Here is an 18,680-nt window from a genome sequence, read left to right as displayed (position 1 = left end):
TGTTCAAAGCCTGACTGGACACAATACTGAGCAACCTGCTCTAGTTGATCCTGCTCTGAGCAGGGTGTTGGACTAGACAATTTCCAGAGGTCCCTTCCAGCCTCTGTGATTCTGTTCAGTAACATATTATTCCAGACACGGTTCTGACAGGAGCAATGCTCCTGTGTACAGCTTCTTGTTCCCTTTTTGGCAGAGAGAGGAAAAACATTTCTATCTTTTGATTCTGCTCTCAGGATAACATTCAGCCCACAGGTATTGTGGGACACGGGTAAGTCCTCGTACTCTCTTCAGCACTTTTCCCTGCCCTACTTCTCCTGTTGCCCAAAGAAACTTATTGAAGCATCACAGCTCCCTTCTGGCCCCAGCTTCTGTCTTACAAGGAGATGGGGAAAACCAAAGTATATATATTATTTTTTGGTGTGGCAGAAGCACAGGATAAGCTTAGGGCATGAGGGGCAGTAAATGCACTGCAGGTGCTCTTCCACTCCAGCTCTATAGAAGAGTGGTCCTTTAATTCAGGATTAGATCCTTCACCCCTTGCTCTGCCTCAAGCACAGCAAAATTGCTACACAGGACTATCATGAATCTAGGAATCTCTCCCGTTTATGCTCACCTGCTGTCCTTTTGCTCCTCTTTTCCACTGACCAATACTGTGAAATAGCAGACATGCCATGGAGAAATGGGTTGTGTACCAAAGACCTTAATCTTACAGACGTATTAATTTCATCTACCGAGATCTTGCTAGTGAAAGATTTTCATGTCATGCAGAAAATAACAACTTCTTTACTGAGGGTGGAAGTCTGGTAATGTGACAAATGCTGAATCTGTTTCTCTGGAGAGAAATTGCTAGCAGAAGACTGTGATGGTGTTGTAGGAGGAATTCGGAGCAAAACAGTTCTTGCTGGGTTTTGTTGGTGCCCTCGGCTATGAGAGTACATTCTTCTTCACTTCTCTGAATTGGGTTCCTTATGTAAAAAAATATTTCTTCTTGCTCCATGTTTCCTAAATTACATAATTTACCTTACTCTGTCTTGCACACAAATATAAACAGGATTCCATAATCTCAAAACTGATCTATTAGAAAGTACAAAACCTGAAATTCCTTTCCTGAATTCTCAGGCAACATAGTGGGCTATGTAGCATAGCCTAAGATAGCTCTTCTGAAACTGGTGGTGTAATACCATTTTACATCAGCTTAGGATGCAGAGCTAAGCCATCAGTGGGAATTATACTGTGCCCAACAGTCCTCTGTAATAACTTCAGTTTCTTCAGCTGTTAGTCAGCACCTAAAGGCTTTAGTAAACTGCTAGAATGCGAAGAACAATTTGCAGAAATTACTCAGGAAAGTTGTTGTACAGCCCATCTTTGCCATTTAAGTAGTAAGAGTGAGGTGTTCTCTAGTTTTCTGCATAATGACATCATTGTTTCTTTGCTTCATGTTTTCAGTCTGGTTCCTGGACAAATAGAGATGTCAAGGCAATAGGAAAGTCAATTTTCTGCACCCAAATTTCTTTTTTTATCTATCTTTAACTCCATTTAACCAAGTAAGATAGCAGTGCAGAAACTAATGATGTATCACAAAGTACTGAGAAAATGTGCTGGAATGTTTGGCCACAACCCAAACAGGCAATATCCTCATAAAGCCATTACCACATTAGTGATGGGGTGGAATTATTACCAAACTGTATGCACTTGATAGCACTATTGGATGATACATTTGTAATAGAAAGCCCATTCTGGTAACCTTTGACTTGTTTCCTGCCCAGGGATAAAAATTGGTAATTGGAAGAAAGTTACAACAAGCAACAGTGCCTAGCAAGTTTCATTTACGAAACTCCTTCCTCCTCAAGCTCCCTGCAGCTAACACAATGTTTCATAATGGGGGCTAAAATTCAGATTCGGTTACAAAGCCTGCCTTTGTAGGACATTAGAGACATAAGAATTGAGTGAAATAATTTTGTTTACTCAGATTTAAACAAAGAAATATGAACTAATGCAAGAGTCAGAACCAAATTGAAATGTCTGAAGTACAAGACTTAAACACTGTACAAAATTCATATCATCATCCAACACACATTCCATTTCTAACCCATCAGTTTTGGGATTCATTCAGGAAATACTTAAAAACAGGCCTTTTTTTCTTTTTTTACGGGTTCTATTGAGAATGTTTCTAACACTCTTTTACAAAACATAATGATGATCATCTGTGTCATCTTGTGAGATGTTTTTGAAAGACAGCATTTGTTAATTAACAAATTAATAGATATTTTCCTTCTATGAGTTCATTATAATTGTCTATTTATGTCAGAGTATTTGAAGTGTGCCAGTCTACCACTTCAAGGAATATTTCTATAATACTGATAGTTGGGGTTTTTTTTCTCTGTCAGTAAATATAAGAGGAAAGTACTAAATGCTGCACAGTGATATGACTGTAAATGGATCCTTTATTTTTACTTCCACATTTTAGCTATTAGCCTGCTCAACAGAAATTTTGCTGTTGGTTCAGAGTCTGTAAGTGGGATCAGTCAAACTGGCTTCACTAAAGTCAACAGTGTATCCTGCTTTATTGCACGCCATGCTCAAACTCCACAACTTCAGCGACAGCTGAAATAGGGCACATAATTGTAAATGGTATCCAAAATTGTTACAAAGCAGCCAGTTCAGATACTGAACTTCCAAACTGGAGGATTTTTCTAGTTACTGTACCTGACAGGTGTTATGTGCTATGTTTTATATTTAGTAGTTTATGTTTAACTCTATCATGGGTAATTTTGTGAAAGACGTACCTTGAAGACTAACACTACTGGTTGTGGATGGGGGTAGAGATTTGGTTTGGATACATCAAGCGGTAGCTGTCATCTCTTTTACCCAAATGTAACCATTTTGCCAGGTCTTAATTGCCTTCAGCAAGGGCCAGGTTTAAGTTTCAGAGAGTCCATTTGTTGCTCAAGTTCCACCCAAAACCCTGGGAAAACAATATTGAACTTCCTCATGTTCAGTGACCTAATTTTCCCCATTTGCAAACACAAGTCAAAAGGATCAATAAATAACATTTTAAATAAATGGAAAAAAGAAAACTCTTGACAAAATAGTTGAGCAGGGTAGAAGACAGCACCTAGCATGCAGCTATAGCAATAACAATTTTACAGTTTTCTGCTGGAGGGGCAGAGCTTGGCCAGCTGCTCGCTTTCCCCTCCTAAGGTAGCCTTCGCTCAAAATATAGGACTTTTGTGTCTTGCAGGGCAGCAAGACCAGGCCTTGGCCTGGTCAGCTTCAGCTTTCCCACGCCATGTAAAATCTCTTTCCCAAAGACCCCCTTTCTACTTTCTAACCTTTGTACCCCATGCTGAAAGTAAATGCCTTTATCTAAGGCTAACACTCCTCAGGCACAGTTAAAAAGTCTTAACTGACCGCGAGTCCTCTACACTTCTACAGGTACAAACTTTCCTCCTTCATGCTAAAAAGCTGCCTTTCAAACAGAAATGTTTCTCAAATATAATGAAACAGCATATGCAAAACAAATATGTTTTAGGCCTATCTACCGGTCCTTTCCATTCCTTGTCCCTTTGCTCTGCCAGTTGTCAGCCAGACTCCTTTTCTAGTCTGACTTTCTTTCCCCTGAGGAATTCTTGTGGTGGGAGAGAGTGCCAGAGATTTGCTTTCACTTTGGGCCTCAGCCACCAGCATTACCCAAAGTTAATGTATATTTAATACGATACAGCCAGTAACCCTTTCTGCCAACCTCTGATCATGCGCCAGCTGAAGAATGCTGCAAAGTAATGTCCTCTAACTAAATCTCAAAGCCCACGTATAAACTCCTGATTAGTGGTGGGTGAGATTACTAGGGATGTATGTATATACCCCTCTGTTTCTTTGCCAGCTGGAATTTCTCCATGCTGTAAGATATCTACAGAAGCAGGCTCTAGAGAACCTTCTGTTTTTGCAGTATGTGCATAAGGCAAAGCTACCGGAGGGTTTTTCCTGGTAGCTTCATTTCCTGCCTCAGGCAATCATGTAACATTTCTGTGTGTGGTTAATTGATGGTCATGATTTACTGGGTATGTTATGGCATTTCAGTGGTGGGTGTAAGGTGATCTTCATGTGTGTAGTTGTACATGGAACAATTTAATGTTTTAGGTTTCTTCAGTAATACACTATCATTTCCATGGAAGTTTGGGGTTTTTTTGTTTGCTTCTTCCTTCATGGATCAGGAGAGAGAAGGAGGACTGAGTGTAATGAAGTCTCCTTTCTTGGAAGGTCTTTTTTTTTTCCTTTTTTCTTTTTCCTTTCTTCTTTTTCCTTTCCTCTGGTATTTCTTTAATTGGTTAAGTAATGTTTACATTCACCAGGTAGTATAAAGGTTGAAATGTTAAGGGAATGAGAGGGAAGTGATTGAGAAGGCCTTTCTGAGAATGACAGCTCTGCCTTGTAATACAATACTATTTCTCATGGGAGTGGGTGGGAGGCCTGCCTAAATTTCCTCTTCCTGTCCTGCCAAATTCCCCAAATTGCATAACTCTCTATTCTCCTTACACAGTGGTACCCTTGGCATCCCTAGTAAATCTGCAGGGAAGCAGTGAAGCAGCTGGAGGCTTGAAGGTGGACCAAAATTGGTAGGGGACAGACTTGGTTAGCCAAAAAACAAAACAAACCCAAACCCACGAACTGAATTTACTAACTCTCCCATGTATAACAGAACAACACAATACAGATTTAATAACATATACTATTTTGTTCTAAATGCACTCCATCTAGGAAAAATAAGTTTATCGGGATAAGCAAAGGACCCATGGGGAGTTCATCAGTTCAGTTTCAAGTCACAAGATGTGTTTTACTTGGCTTTGGAGCCTTCTTGTGCAAGATTAATGTGAAACTGCTGAAATGCAAACTGACAAAAAGACATATTTTTACTGGTTGGTGCTTTTTCCTCTGTGCCGTTATTTTCATCAGGAGGCCCCATCACTGCCTTCCCCATCACCCCTGCCTTAGACTGACAGGAGTATGAGGTACTTCTTGGCTTCTGGAAATGAAAGAATGAATATTGGAAGAGCAGCATGACCAGTGTACCTTGTAAGGATGTAACCCTGAAGGCTTTTGCTTTGTCACTACACTGAATCAGAAGGGAAGAAATTGGACCTCCTTAGAGGGGAGTGTCAAACATGGCTATTCTGGGGTAGGTTTCGCCTGAGTAAGGAGGGAGAGATTTGCCTCCTTTGGAAAAATGTTTATGCTTCTTAAAAGTTCAAGTAGCCAAATTCATTACTTTTGAAGCTTTGCTAAGCTTCACTGGAGCCTACCCTAGCCGTGTATGCTGGCTGTCTGTCATTAAGACAATAAAAAAGCACTTACACCCGCAGAGGTTTTGATAATCCTGCTCTTATTGTCTATGTACAGCACCTTAAATAGGCTCAGTACTCTCGCTGGGATTGCTCGAGAGATCAGGTACTACTCAACGTGTGTAAGGGTGGGAGAATCTGGCTCCAAATGGTTTCTTTTTCTCTCCTTGCTACAGGAACTGGAAAAGACAAGGGTGTGTGGGCGGGCCTGGAGTCCCTCCAAGGAAAGTGTGAGGCCTTGGGCAAAACAAATCCATCAGGTCTCTCATTTCTTCCAAATATAGGTCTGTTCTGAGCAATAGCCAAACTCAAGTTTAAACTCCACATTCAACCGTTTCAGAGGGAATACATGAAAAAGACCCTATGGCCTACAGAGTCCATCTATAGAAAATATTTTGATAGCTCTTCCGCTCTGGCATTATCTTCCACTTAAAAAGAAAGAAAAAGAAAACACACAAAACTGGAGCACATGGTTCAATTTTCACTGTAAAACAACTGATTGATGAAAATAATACTTTTGAAAACAATCTGTTGTGAGCTATCAAGCATTTTTGCCTATGCACCAATTGGCAGGAAGTAGACAGATAAATTATTACAATATGTAACAAAGCAAATTGCTCTGAAGAGAAATGGTATTTGTGTGTGTGTGTATGAGCAGCATAAGTAGAATTAAATCCATAAAAGTATGCTGAAAGATCATCCTCCATCGCAGCAGAAATATACTGGAAGCAAAGGAACTCACTTCAGCTCTGTCCCGGTCTGAATCTCTAGCAAAACAGGGTTTATGATATGCAAGTGTTCTCCTGGAGTAGAATAGAAGAATCCTGGACTTAAATGAAAAAAAAGAAAGAACTTGGGATGTTCCTGCTGTTGAGAGGAAGGAGTCTCAGAGCCATTTTTGCCAAGATACTTCCAAATTTTTCAGGCATCACCACATTTTAATAAAATGGAGCAGTTGCAGCAGCTCCCCAGATCTTGAATACTCCATTACTGCCCATGGGAAAATTTTCTGAAGTGCTTATAGACATGAAGATTTAAGAGACAAAATCCCATTAACTTTCAATAAGACAGTTTCTTTAGAGCCTGGCACATGGACAAATTACAGTGAGATAAGCTCTGTATGAAGTAACAGCATGTGAATTGCTCTGTTGTGACTTTCTGTGTGCATGCTCGTATCCCACAGTGACCAGTTAAGGCAGAGATGATGACTCCTTTTCCATCAAGAGCCAAACCACCTCACATTTACCTCAGAGTTCAGACCATGTACACTGACAGTTACTGGATAGCAGTGGACAAGCTTGCTGTCTGCCACGTGCTAAATATACTTTTGAAAAAATAAGTAGAGCTTCTAAGCTGCGCAGGATAAATCTGCCTTGACATTTGTGGATCACTGTCACCCAGCTTGAGCCATGAGATCCACACTGCCCCTGCCTATGCCATACCTGTAACCTGCATCGACCCCGTCTGTTTGCACTGCTGCTAAGAGGAGAGGGAATCCTTCTAGGCATGACCCTCGTCTTCCTTTCCTGAACTAGTCTGTACTTGTGGATGGTAGAGGAAGGAAGGGGACACGAAGAGCATGAAAGTCTGGAAAAGGCAATTATGGGATTGATTCTGGGAAATGCGACCTGCAGACTGTAGATAAATTTCAGACACATCTCAGAGAGCAACTGGACAGGGAGGCAAGATGAGTTGGAGCACATATCTGATATTGTTTCCATAGCAAGGCTATATGGCTGCTAGTAGTTGATCTTAGGTTTTCCACTAGATGTTCCATAGATTTGGCCTTTTGGTTATTACTACAATCATTGTGACATCAATAAGAAACAAAGATTTTTGAAGGTCTCCAGGAGTATCCGAATCCCATGAAGAAACAATGGGATTCTATTTCTTAAAGGCTTCTTTGAAAATCCTTCCTTACACCCAAATTTCTATCCCAGAATCCAAATTTCCCTTTCAAATTAAGCATCTTTGTATGTGACAGAGCCAGAGTATCATGGGCCTATTGTTTTCTGCCTTTTTTTAGCCAAGGGACAAATATTCTGTGATCTCAAATATGACAGGAAATTATTTTGCCATATTTGGAGGCTACTGAATGAGATGAGTGTCTAAAAAATAAATAGTGAGCAGAAGTAAAGGGTTCCTCTTACAAACTCTTGCATTGCACATTGTAAGGGAACCATTCATAGTTTGTGAGCACAATAGCTGGTAGTAATTGCTAGCAGAAATGAGCTAGCTGCAAGGACTGCTAACTGTAGGCAGCTAGCCAACCTAAAAGATTGTGATCATGTCATTTAAGCAGCAAGTGAAAGACTGTGTGGCTGAAGAGTTACTGGGCTATTTTGTGACAGATAACCTGAAAAGGTGGCAGGTGAATAAAAAACTCGTAAGAGTCCGATAGTAACAGATAAATACACTCCAAACAGCTGTAGCTCATATCACCTACCAAAAATTGGAGTAATTTGGTCTTGTTTGTCATTGAAACATAGTCAATAGGAACTCCTTAATGTTACTAAGTCAGCAGCCTAAATTACAGTGAAAAGATTAGCTTGACAGAGCTGTTTTGTGGGTTAAAGATTTTGCATGCAACTACAACTTCATCACTAAATCTTCAAGTGCTGGAATCGTCTACAAGTATCTCAGTGCCAGGTGAGATGTACTGCTGTAGTTTTAAGAGAGGTTTTCAAGGGCCAAGCAGAGGTTTTTCAGTTCCTCTTTCATTTGATGGAGTGCCCTCTTGACTTTCTGAGGTGTGTTCATAACCTCTATGTTGCTGGTGAATGGGTCATAGTGCAGAGAAAAAGGCTTCTTGATCTTCATCGCGTAGTTTCTGTGGGGGAAGAAGACAGAGCTGCTATTTCAGAAGCCATTTCTCTAAGTGTAAAACCTACATACTGCATTTCTCAGTATGTAGGCATGGACTACTATTCCTCAGCATGTGGGCTATGGAGCAGAGGCTGCTGTGACACCTCCTCACTGTTACTCGTTAACGTTGTCTGGTGCAGTACATCCTCCCCACGGCTGAACTACTTGCAGCCCAAAAGATCTGCAGTGCCTGCTTTTCAGCATGGCTGGCTCAGACCCGTCTGTGCTCTTACAGCTCTACATTAACACAATTCAGAGTTATTACAACCACAAGCTGAGGAATGCAGGAACACAGCATGTCTGCCGCCTTCACTTCCAAGAAATAACCTGGAGTAGCTCTTTCTGAGTAAAATTCTAAAACCCTGTCGATACTAGGCATCCTGGGCTATTTTGCTGTCTCTATTAAAAGAAAAAACATGATTGCTTGCCATTTTCGACAATGTTTCCATTAAGTACATGCTGGTAGGAACCCCCTGTACTGATGTTGCCTTATGTTTTCCGTTCTGACAGATTCCTGTGCCTTTGGTTATTTTGAGCAGCTTTGGCTGTGCAACTATCTTGAAAAAATGTATGAAAAAGCTTCAAGTCTGAGAACGGTGTATTCCTTGTCCTTGTAAGTTCTTTTCAGGTTTGCCTGAGTCAAATGCTCTTGAAAGTCCTCTCTCTTCCACCAGTGAGTTCTCAGCCACGTTTTTACACGCATTAATAATTTAATGTGAACCTTCAAATTTAAAATGAGGGGCCTAATTTGCCATTGCTATAACCCCAGCAGACAGTGCTTCTGGGGAAGAGGTGGCAGGAGTAGGGAAAAAGTCTGGCCCAGGTTCTCTTCCTCTAATAAATTCCTCATTTCAGCTCCTACAAGTTCCCCAGTAGCTCCACAGCCAGCCTCCTGCCTCCAGCCAGAATTGGTCATGTTGTTCTAACTGTTGGAGATGAAGGCCAGAATTTAAACCCTGCTTACTTTAAAAAAAAAAATTGTTTAAAAATCCTTACTGCATTACATAACACAGTCAAAGAAATGCATTTAGAAACACCTCAAGCTAATTTGAAATAATGTTACTTAGGTTGCAGTCAGCTACTTTGTAGAAATTAGATTGCCTGTGAATGCTGATTCTGCATTCTTGTACAGATATAATCAGAAGAGAAAGGCAATCTTGTTTTTAAGCCCCCTGCTGATCCATGTTAATTCCTGAGTCTGTTATAAAATTTCCGTTTGACCTTGGGTAAATCAGTTCTTCACGACCTCCTATTTGTACGGACTAGCACATAGGCGCCCCAACTGTGGGATTGCGCTCTACTCTCATTATTCAGTTACAGCATTTACTTCAGAAGTTGCTAAAATGAGGCATTGCTAAGATGAAGCATGGGACAGGGCATAACAATATATAGTTATGATTTTCTATGAAGCTTTTCTGAGATAAACAATCTCATGTTTAAATTTGTTGTAAAAAAGCCACTGTGCAGATGAAGTGTGCAGTGAGATAGCCTGCCATGGTTATTGCAGTAGTGGTAGATGTATTTGAGATTAGGATTCAAGCCGGTGTGCCCCCCTCAATGAAAATACCCACAAACACTTTACTTACTGAAGCTTGGCCTTGGCATCTTCCAAATTTTCTACTATGAAATAGACAGGCTGGAAAGCTTGATCCTGATAGGGGTGAACTGCAGCCATTTCTGGATCAAAAGGCTTGTACTCTGGCTCGTTTGATAAAGCATACTTTGTAATGGGAACAACACAGGTTAGAGCAGGTGAATGAACATAGCAAGAATTAATGCCTACTGGGCTGTGAAATGCTCTTTGTGGAATAGTTAAAGGTAATATCAAGTTCTGTTCTTTCACAGGTGAAAGCTGCTTTTCATAATTAGCAGTTAATAAACCATAAATAATTTTTAAAAATAAGAAAAAAAAAAAGATCTATTTCCTGTATTACAGTGATGTACGATTGGGTACCATAACCACGTTCTCAGACAGGAAGGGGAAAGTTTATGCCACCCCCCAAAACCTGAATATCTAGAAGAAAAAATAATATCATGCTGCTTTTTTCAACTTGTATCATAGAAGATTCACGGTCCTGTGCAACACTACTTCAAAGTCCCCAGCCCATGTCAAAAATCTCACATTTCCTGCTGCACTGAAGAACAGACAGAATGCTCCTGGTATTTTCTGCACAGCTCCCATGCCAGTTAAGCAGCCTAAAAGCTTCCCTGAAACCCAAGATATAAATATGCACTATACTCTGTGTGTGCGTGTTTGTGTTTTGAGCCTGCAGAGGTTCTTCTGTATGTTCTTCTCAGGTTCTTCTACATTGTCCCCTCAGGCAGACAGGAGGATTATGAAAGCCACTTATGTCCACACTGCAGTCCATAGGCACATCTATCATTTGTTTACACATACTGGGGATACCTTTAAACCAGCCAACAGCAGAGCTGGTGACAGTGTGATTGCGTAGGTATTGGTGTTGGTTGTTTAGTACCTGCACAGGCTCCTGGGAAGGCAGCACAGCTCAGGCTTAAAGTGAGTTCCTGCACAGTTTGTCTGCCCCTGACACCCAAGTGAAACAGTTTAAAGCTAGCTCAGCTCCAGTGACATTTGAACTGCACCGTAGATGTGCCTAAAAGCTGGTTTGGCCTCCAATTGGCCACGTCGGTGAGTGCCGAGTTTCCTTGGTGAAGCGTCCTGAGTAAAAACAAAAAGGAAAAAGGCAACTCATCCCAGTCAATGTTGAGACCTTTCTTTCTACCTTCAGCCTGGACAGGGGGGCCCATCCACTGAGGGACCGTCTTTTAGTACCCACCCCTTCTTTGAGATCTGCCTGTTTGTCTTTCTCTCTTCTTCCCCAGTCTTCAGAGGCTCCCTTCACTATTTTATGATCCAAATGCCAACTCCCATGGTACTTGTAAATAACTGGTAAGAGTGGGTGACACTGCACAAGACTTTCAGCTCAATCTGCTGACTAGAAAAATTCAGACAGTTCCCTTAAGCACATTTTTAGATATTTCACTGAACTGAGCCTGAACTCTCCATCACTGGAGGCTTGCCTTAACCAGTAGGCCAATTTGCTGCAGAACTGGTGCAGAAATTAATACAGGGCTTTTTTGAAGGAGGGGAAAAAAAAAAGTACAAGAATATAAAATGCTAAAAGATGGTGTTTTTCCTGTTCTTCATTTGCAGTGTGTAATTGAAGAATAAACCTTGGAGAGCACTCATACAACCTAAGATGGATGGTATACATAAACATGAGGCTGCTCTTATAATCTTAGAAGCTCTGGGGACCAACGGGAAAAGATTTCAGAAACTCAAAACCTGACAGGGGTCCCGCTATGCTGTCAGTGTTGAAGCCGAACTGAAATCCCATTGATTTCAGTGGAAGTTCAGCTTGAAACCGGATGGCCTTAAAGGCCTCTACGAGTTAAGTACTTGTTGTGCTGCAAGAAAAGCATATGTAGCACTGAGTGCTGCCAGAAGTGTGGTATGAGCCATAAGATTTTACAGTATGTAGGACACAGTCCAGCTGAGTGTTAACAGGAGAAGCATTTTGGATAATGTAGAACAGCTGACAATATAGTGAAATAAACAGTGCAATACCGAGAGCTGTTGGGGAGGAATTCTTACAGTTCAGAGGAGGCAAGGTTGGCCAGCAGTCAGACCCATTACAACTGTTCAGTTTAGACTTGGGTATGGTTATCCTGTCCCTTCCGATACCTAGCTGCTGTCACTAAATGATTTGTTAGGTAACATGGATTCAAGTGCACATCTCATGCAGAGGGCGTCTAGCTCTACCTCTCATCCTCTGCCTTTCTCCCAAGTTATGCCCTGAGTTTGGGCAGGATCAGCTCACCCACAGAAAACAACTACCTGAAGCTGAGTTCAAACTGGTCAGAGTGGGTGCTGTGGAGAAGAGGAAAACATTTTGAAGATTTCATAGTCAGGATGTGGTTCCCTGGGTTACAGTCACACACCCACAGACAGTCAGTCCAGGCTGCAGTTCAGGGATGTTCCCAGGCTCCTTGTTGATGCTAAGTTCTCATATAACATTAGCTGGATGTACTATTGCTCACCCTCTCCAGCTGGTTAGATGTTATCTCCTTGTAGCCAACCACCTAGCCTTAGTAACTCATGCCTTTATTGCTTCCTCAGTGACCAAATCATCCTGCTATTCCTGATTAAGAAGCCTTCAGTGATGAGGAAACCCCTCCTTTGCGCAGGTTGCTGCAGCATGCCTCCTCCATCACATGAGCTGCAGTGAGTCTGCCTGTGCCAAATATGCTGATCAGTTAAATGATATGGAATTGAGTTTGGGGCCTCCATGCACACGCCCACGTCTGGGCCCATACTGAGAAGACTGGCAGATAATTATCGGGATAGACAATGGCTTTCTCCCAAGCAGTAGCAAAACTTATCTAGAGCTTTCTCAAGAGCCAGTCTAAGACTGCAAAATGAGTTTTGCAAGAAACTGAAGGCTGTCATGACCCTCACTATCTTCCAATCTTCATCTTCTCTAACGAAACTGCCTAGCCACTGCAGTATTTCTAGAAAAATCCCTTCTATGAAATAGATATTGCACTACACATATTTCCTCTCTTCAGCTGTAAAAGAAACAGTTGGTATACATTTTCAAGTTGCTAGCAGGTGCTTAGGCATAGGACCTCAGCACTTTACTCACACTGCCACTGTCTATACTGAAGTTAGACTCAGATGCTTATGCAGACTGGAATGATTAAATGGAAATGTTTCTGTGTTTCAGTTTTGTTCCAAATAAAAATCTGAGAGATTAATCCGTCAGCCATAAAAGGAAACTTCAGCACTTAAGGCCATGGATATAATTAATTTGTGTACAAGAAGTTTCAGATGCTCAAGGTGAAGTGCACAGAACCCACTAAGCTGCTGTCCCAAAAGCTGCATTGTGATGAACTTGCAGAGCTCACGTAGGGATTGTACAGGGCACATAGCAGCATGGCTGGTGAACTACTTGCCCATCTTCAGACTGTCTTAAGTGTTACATGCAAGATGGACACACTTTTGGAAGGAGGGTAATCTTTCTTCATTACCTATTGAATATAAATGCTTTCACATCTGCATGTAATTTCAGTAAAATGATGGATGAAGACCTAGGTGGACCCAGCTGTATTAAAAGTTTATCCAGCAACATTACCCCACAACTACTGATGATAAAAGTAATTACAAGAATCTACCATTTACCAACTCAAGGAAAGTTACTGCTTCCATTGTCAACCTTAGTGGTAGGGAATCTGAGATGCAGTTATATTTTTTTGTTATATAGCACAGTTTTGTGAACAAGCAGTTCTTGCCTACTACTTTAATCAAAAGCAGAAGAGCTTGTTGGTGTCTGGTGAAGAAAAGGGTAGAAAGAGAGGAAAGAGAGCACCAGTCTGGTTCACTCAACTCCAGCCACCAAAAGTGAGCATTTCTGATATGACTTTTACCTTCATCTGTGTCAAAATTAAACAGAAAAAGGAGGTAACATCAAATTAAACAGAAAAAGGAGGTAACATCAAATTAAACAGAAAAAGGAGGTAACATCATGCGATAGATTCTGTGGTGCATATTACTATGAAAGCTACGTAGGTATCGGAGACAAGATTACCCCTGCCCTTTAGTACCCTGTTTAACATGTAAATGCATTAGATTTAAAACTATAAAGTATTCAGGCAGGCAGAGTAGAATAACTGTTGCCTTGAACTGTGCTTTGACATTGGACCTTTTTGGTTTTACCAGGTAAATAAAAGCAAGCCTAGGTTTCCTGTGTGTTGGCTGTGAATATAGCAAGTACTGAAGGATTCCCAGAAAAACAGTAACTTCAGCCTTATCCTAGAACAGATAGACACATAAATAGACATGTAACCCAAAAGCATTGCACTGAAGCCTAATTTGTAGGGGAGCTCATTGATCTGCTGTTTCAAAACAATACGTTTCACTGTTCTACAGATGAGTGCTGCGATAGTGCTAGCACACTTCGGCTCATGTTCATGAGCAGTCAGGCACAAGATCAGGTTGTTATGTAGAAAGGAAGGCATGTTTATTTCTCTAGAGGGCTAATGAGCATGCAGATCTCTCAGCTTATCAAGAGAGAAAGCTCTGCAAATCATATACCACAGTTTGCTCACAAAAGCCTCCAAATTGCAAGTGTTGGGAGAAAACCAATGCTGAACTCAGCAGGTGGTAAAATGAAGGTTGATGTCTGGGAGGGTTCCCCTTTCTATATGTTAGCTCTGTTGGGACTCCTATTATAAATGGCTTGAGATATGTTAACATGTTGTTTCTTCCTTCTGTCAATTGACTGGGAAGTGGGCTGACCTGTATACCATTAGGAGAATTTTGTAATATGTTTATTGTCATAACAATCCAACTATCTCCAGTTATGGGAGTCCAAGCTGTGCTAATCCAGCCACGTTCTATGTGAATGTATCATGTAGCTGGCTGTTAGGCTGTTGTGTCTATGTGTTAAGCTTAAAATACATCTCCCATGAAGAAATTGATTTCTGGTTTATAAAAATGCTTGAAAAGAGTGCTTTTTATCTTCCTCTGCTTCTTACTCATTCCAAAACATCATGCATGGCCTGAAGCAATTGAGACCTACTGATACCAGTTTAGGGCTTTTACACTTAGAAACTGATTATCTGCTTCAGTGCTCTGTGAAAATGATGAGAAATTAATATCTCCCCTATCAACTGTTTGTCCAAAGGAGGGGAAACCCATAAGCTTTCTGTAAAGGTGTACAGTCCCTCTTTCCACAGTTAATCTGTCCAGGCAGGTCAGTATCAAACCTGTGTACACAGATTTTCATCTACATAAAACTCGAGCTGGGAGTAGTTTTGAAATGTATTTAGGAATGTAAAATACTAAAGCATTTTCTTTTTGTCAGTCTGTTTACAGTTTCTTCGCACTTTATTTGGTCCAGTCAGTCAGTGCCTTTCTGATTCATATGCACATGAATGTCAATGGCATGGACGAAGCAGCAGTTCGTAATAGGCATAATATTGCCCTCTAGTGAGTAATTCAGAAAGGTACATGAGTTTTCTGTTCATCAACCATATTACTAGTGGCCAGGAGCAGTAAGAAGCTAATACTTTATAGGATGGTTGATTTCGTTGCATTTCATCTCTTTAGGTGGAAGACAGGTACAATCCTACAGTAGTTTTTCCCCTACTCAGTAGCTTCTGGGAAGGGAGAATAAATTTCTTTGCAAAAGAAAAAACAGTATCTTAAATCATATTGTTTTATGTGAGGAACCAATATTTTGCTTTTACCAGAGAGTTCAGAAAGCTGGATTATAGAAATCTTTCAATACCATACATTTGACACATACCATACATTTGACACATACCATAAGCTCCCCATAAGACGAAAGCAGACCTGCCCCGTAAGCTTTGATCGATCCATTTTGCTTGCAGAGACCAAACTCCACAGTGAACCAATAAAGCTGGTAATAAGAACAGCTTGTGAAAAACAGTCTCAACAGGCAGTTCATTTTTAAGCTTTTCATTTTTCCTTAATTTCCTTTTATCCTTATTCCTTAATGTCTTTGTGTCTTCAAATTTTATAGTTGTATATTTTAAGAAATTTTTTTTGTCTCAACATATATAACACAAATTATAACATATATTTTTTCAAAATTTGCCATCCTTCCCATTCTCACTCCCCAAAAAATAGAAAAAAAAAATTGCTAATGATAATTACATGGGTAAATAAAGTCATAAAGTCCTATCCCCTTCTTTCTTTGGAAGATGTTACAAATTACCCCGCAACCCCTTAGCCCTGAGCTTCATTGTAGTCAGTGGAAGCTGACAGATTTCAACCCATGGTCCCCAGAAGGACAGGTAGACCCCCACAGAGGGTTCAAGACCCTAGGAAAGGTACTTGAAAGGACAGTTTCGCTCCTCCTTTGTCTGTGTGATAGCATTCAGAAGAATTGAAGAATGACTTATCCCTTAGCAGCAATGTACCCTTTACGATTATGCCAATTACATCTTTATCATGCTCCAGTAGAAAATAAAGAAACATCTGGGCTTTTCTTGCAATAAAGCATGCTTAGGACCCTACTTCCTTTACCTGCTGGACAATAGTGGGATAAAAGCAACTCTTGGCTCTGCCAACCTGTTAGCCCTTCCCTTATTATAGCATCTAAGGAAAAGGACAGTGGAGGACCAATTCTGGACACAGTCTGACCCCTGAGCAGCTGGATAGGTGTTGTGCAAAAGAAAAACATGGAAAACACGAGGCATTTCAAGAATATGGCTTTGTGTCACAAGTCTTCAAGGTTCCTTTAGGGACACATAGCTCTTTGCTGCCTCATACACAGGGCTGGACCTTGGCTTCAGTTTAGCCATAAGTATTGCACTCTCAGCACCCTTCTTAAAGAACTGCAGGCAGTTTGTAAAATAATGTGAAACCCTATGTTATTCTGTCTGTTCTGCCTCATTCTTTCTTTCTCTTTCTTTCTCCCACTCTCTTTCACATGTCTTATAATTTTGATGACTTGGTTTTAGCCTGCAAATTTACCACTAAAGAAACAGCATGCCAGGATCTTTCTTTCTGCAGAATCCTGAGCTGCTTTCTCTACAGTTCAGCTAATAATTCTGCATTCTTATTGTGTTAATAATCTTGATTCTTATTATTTCACAGTGAAAAGTCTTTCGAGTATCTCCTCATTTTGCAGAAGGTCTTTTTGACTGGAGAATGAGACATGGGAGGAGGAGGAATTCTTTTTCGTGTTTCCTTAGATATCCTGTATTTGGCTTTTAGTTAGTGAGGTTCTTTCGGCTCTCACTGTTTTAACAGGGTACAAGACACAGTAGTAATGGCACTCTGTGGACAACATGGACACTGGCAATTTCCCATCTCTTGTGCATGGATCTACCTGCTTAGAGCAGTCCAGGGACTGAATCAAACAATGGCATTTTAAAGTTTGTCTTACAAATGTTATAGATCATAGCAGCAAGCAAAGTTGAGATTCTTTAAATAAACTTTTAGTTAGCTTAAATGCTGTCATATCATCTAAGGTAGTTACCTACATTCTCTTTATAATGAACAGAGGATGGCAGGGGCTTCCAGGGAAAAAAAAGAATTTATGTTAGACATCTATGTCAGGATAGCGAATACATTACAGGTTCTTCTTTATCTTCGCTTTCTAGTGAAGGAACCCAAACAATAATCCTAGATTAGATGTCTAACTTTTAAACAGTTGAAGATCGAGTTGTTAATCCCAAATATGTTTACTGTTCAGAATACTTGAATGGTGCTTACAAAATTGTGTTCTCACAGATCCTGAACTGCAGGTAGCCCTTTCAAAAAGGTGACCTTATTCTACCTCCCCAAACCATAGATGATACTATGACAATTTCAGATATGAGACCCATCATTCTTCAAACCTTAACCCAATCTCTAATCTAGTCCTAGCCAGTCCAGGGTCAGGGAGGGGTGCTTGCAGAGGAATGCTATGTAAGCCACTGGCCTTCACCCAGTCACCAAGACCTGGGTAATGATGCAAAATGGCTCTCTGGGACCTATAATTCTTTTAACGCTAGCAAAGGCATGGATCTTAATCTTACTAGCCTCTAGACCCAGAGAGGGGAAATTGCAGAGGAAATGTGGACGTGTCACTGCCTCTTCCCACATAGTCCCCTCACATCACCAGCCCAGGACCTGGATGATGCTACAAAAAATTCAGCACTGGCACCTTTTGCTCTCCGAACTCTAAAAATACTGCTACTTACCTAGTCCTGACCCAAGGATGGATATGTGCAGATAGATTTTATTTAGGTGAGCCATAATCTCCTTCACACAGTGCCTCATTCCACTTCACCATGAGTGGGGCTATGGGCTGGGTGAGGAATTTCAGGAGTGACAGTCTCCTCCCATCCACCCCCTTTCCTGAATGAGCCTCACCCAGCTGGGTGAGGGTAAGGCTCCTCTCCTCCCCTGAAAAAATCATCAACACTGGGAAATGGCTGTCATTATCAGAAAAGAAATCATCTGGCCTCCAGTCCACTTTCAGAACAAGTTAAGATGGCAGCAAGGTGCTGCATGAGTTGTTCTGGCAGATGTATACAGCCTAGTGACTTAGAACTGAATGACAGTACCTGCTCTCAAATTGCTTTTAAGTGCTCACCTATTTTGTGAGATTGATGAATACAGGGTGAATCAAATTCTGATGATTCCCTACACCTTGTGTAGGAGAAAATGCAGGAATCACATTGGGTATCCAGTCTATTAGGCAAATCTGGAAAGCGAGTTGCAACCCTCCTGTGGCTGAAATTGTAGAAACTCTGCTTCAGCAATATAATCTTATAGAAGTAAACAGTATAAGCATTTCCTCAGGTGGAATCACATGCTTCTGGGCTCTCCCAGAGGGACTCCAGCCCCTGCTCCAGCACCTCCCTAACCTGTGGATGAGGAGAAGAGACAATCCTGCTAATGGTCCCATTTTTGTAGCTAATCTGAGACACTGGAGAAGA

At 41.0% G+C, this 18,680-nt stretch overlaps 1 protein-coding gene across 1 annotated transcript in view; it reads right to left on the bottom strand.

Annotated features, from left to right (window-relative positions):
- Positions 1-8,006: 8,006 nt before the first annotated feature.
- Positions 8,007-18,680, bottom strand: part of LOC143155623 (tyrosine 3-monooxygenase-like) — a 33,445-nt gene continuing 22,771 nt past the window's right edge. The window contains exons 10-12 of the mRNA XM_076328593.1: positions 15,551-15,646; positions 9,788-9,921; positions 8,007-8,166 (exon numbers count right to left, since the gene is read on the bottom strand). Coding sequence (XP_076184708.1) covers positions 8,007-8,166; positions 9,788-9,921; positions 15,551-15,646 — 390 coding nt within the window. The remainder of the gene's footprint in view (positions 8,167-9,787; positions 9,922-15,550; positions 15,647-18,680) is intronic.

The sequence above is a fragment of the Aptenodytes patagonicus genome, chromosome 1 (assembly GCF_965638725.1).
Source record: "Aptenodytes patagonicus chromosome 1, bAptPat1.pri.cur, whole genome shotgun sequence".
NCBI lineage: Eukaryota > Metazoa > Chordata > Aves > Sphenisciformes > Spheniscidae > Aptenodytes > Aptenodytes patagonicus.
Note: the sequence above shows the minus strand (reverse complement) of the source record. Positions and strands in the feature narration are given on the sequence as shown.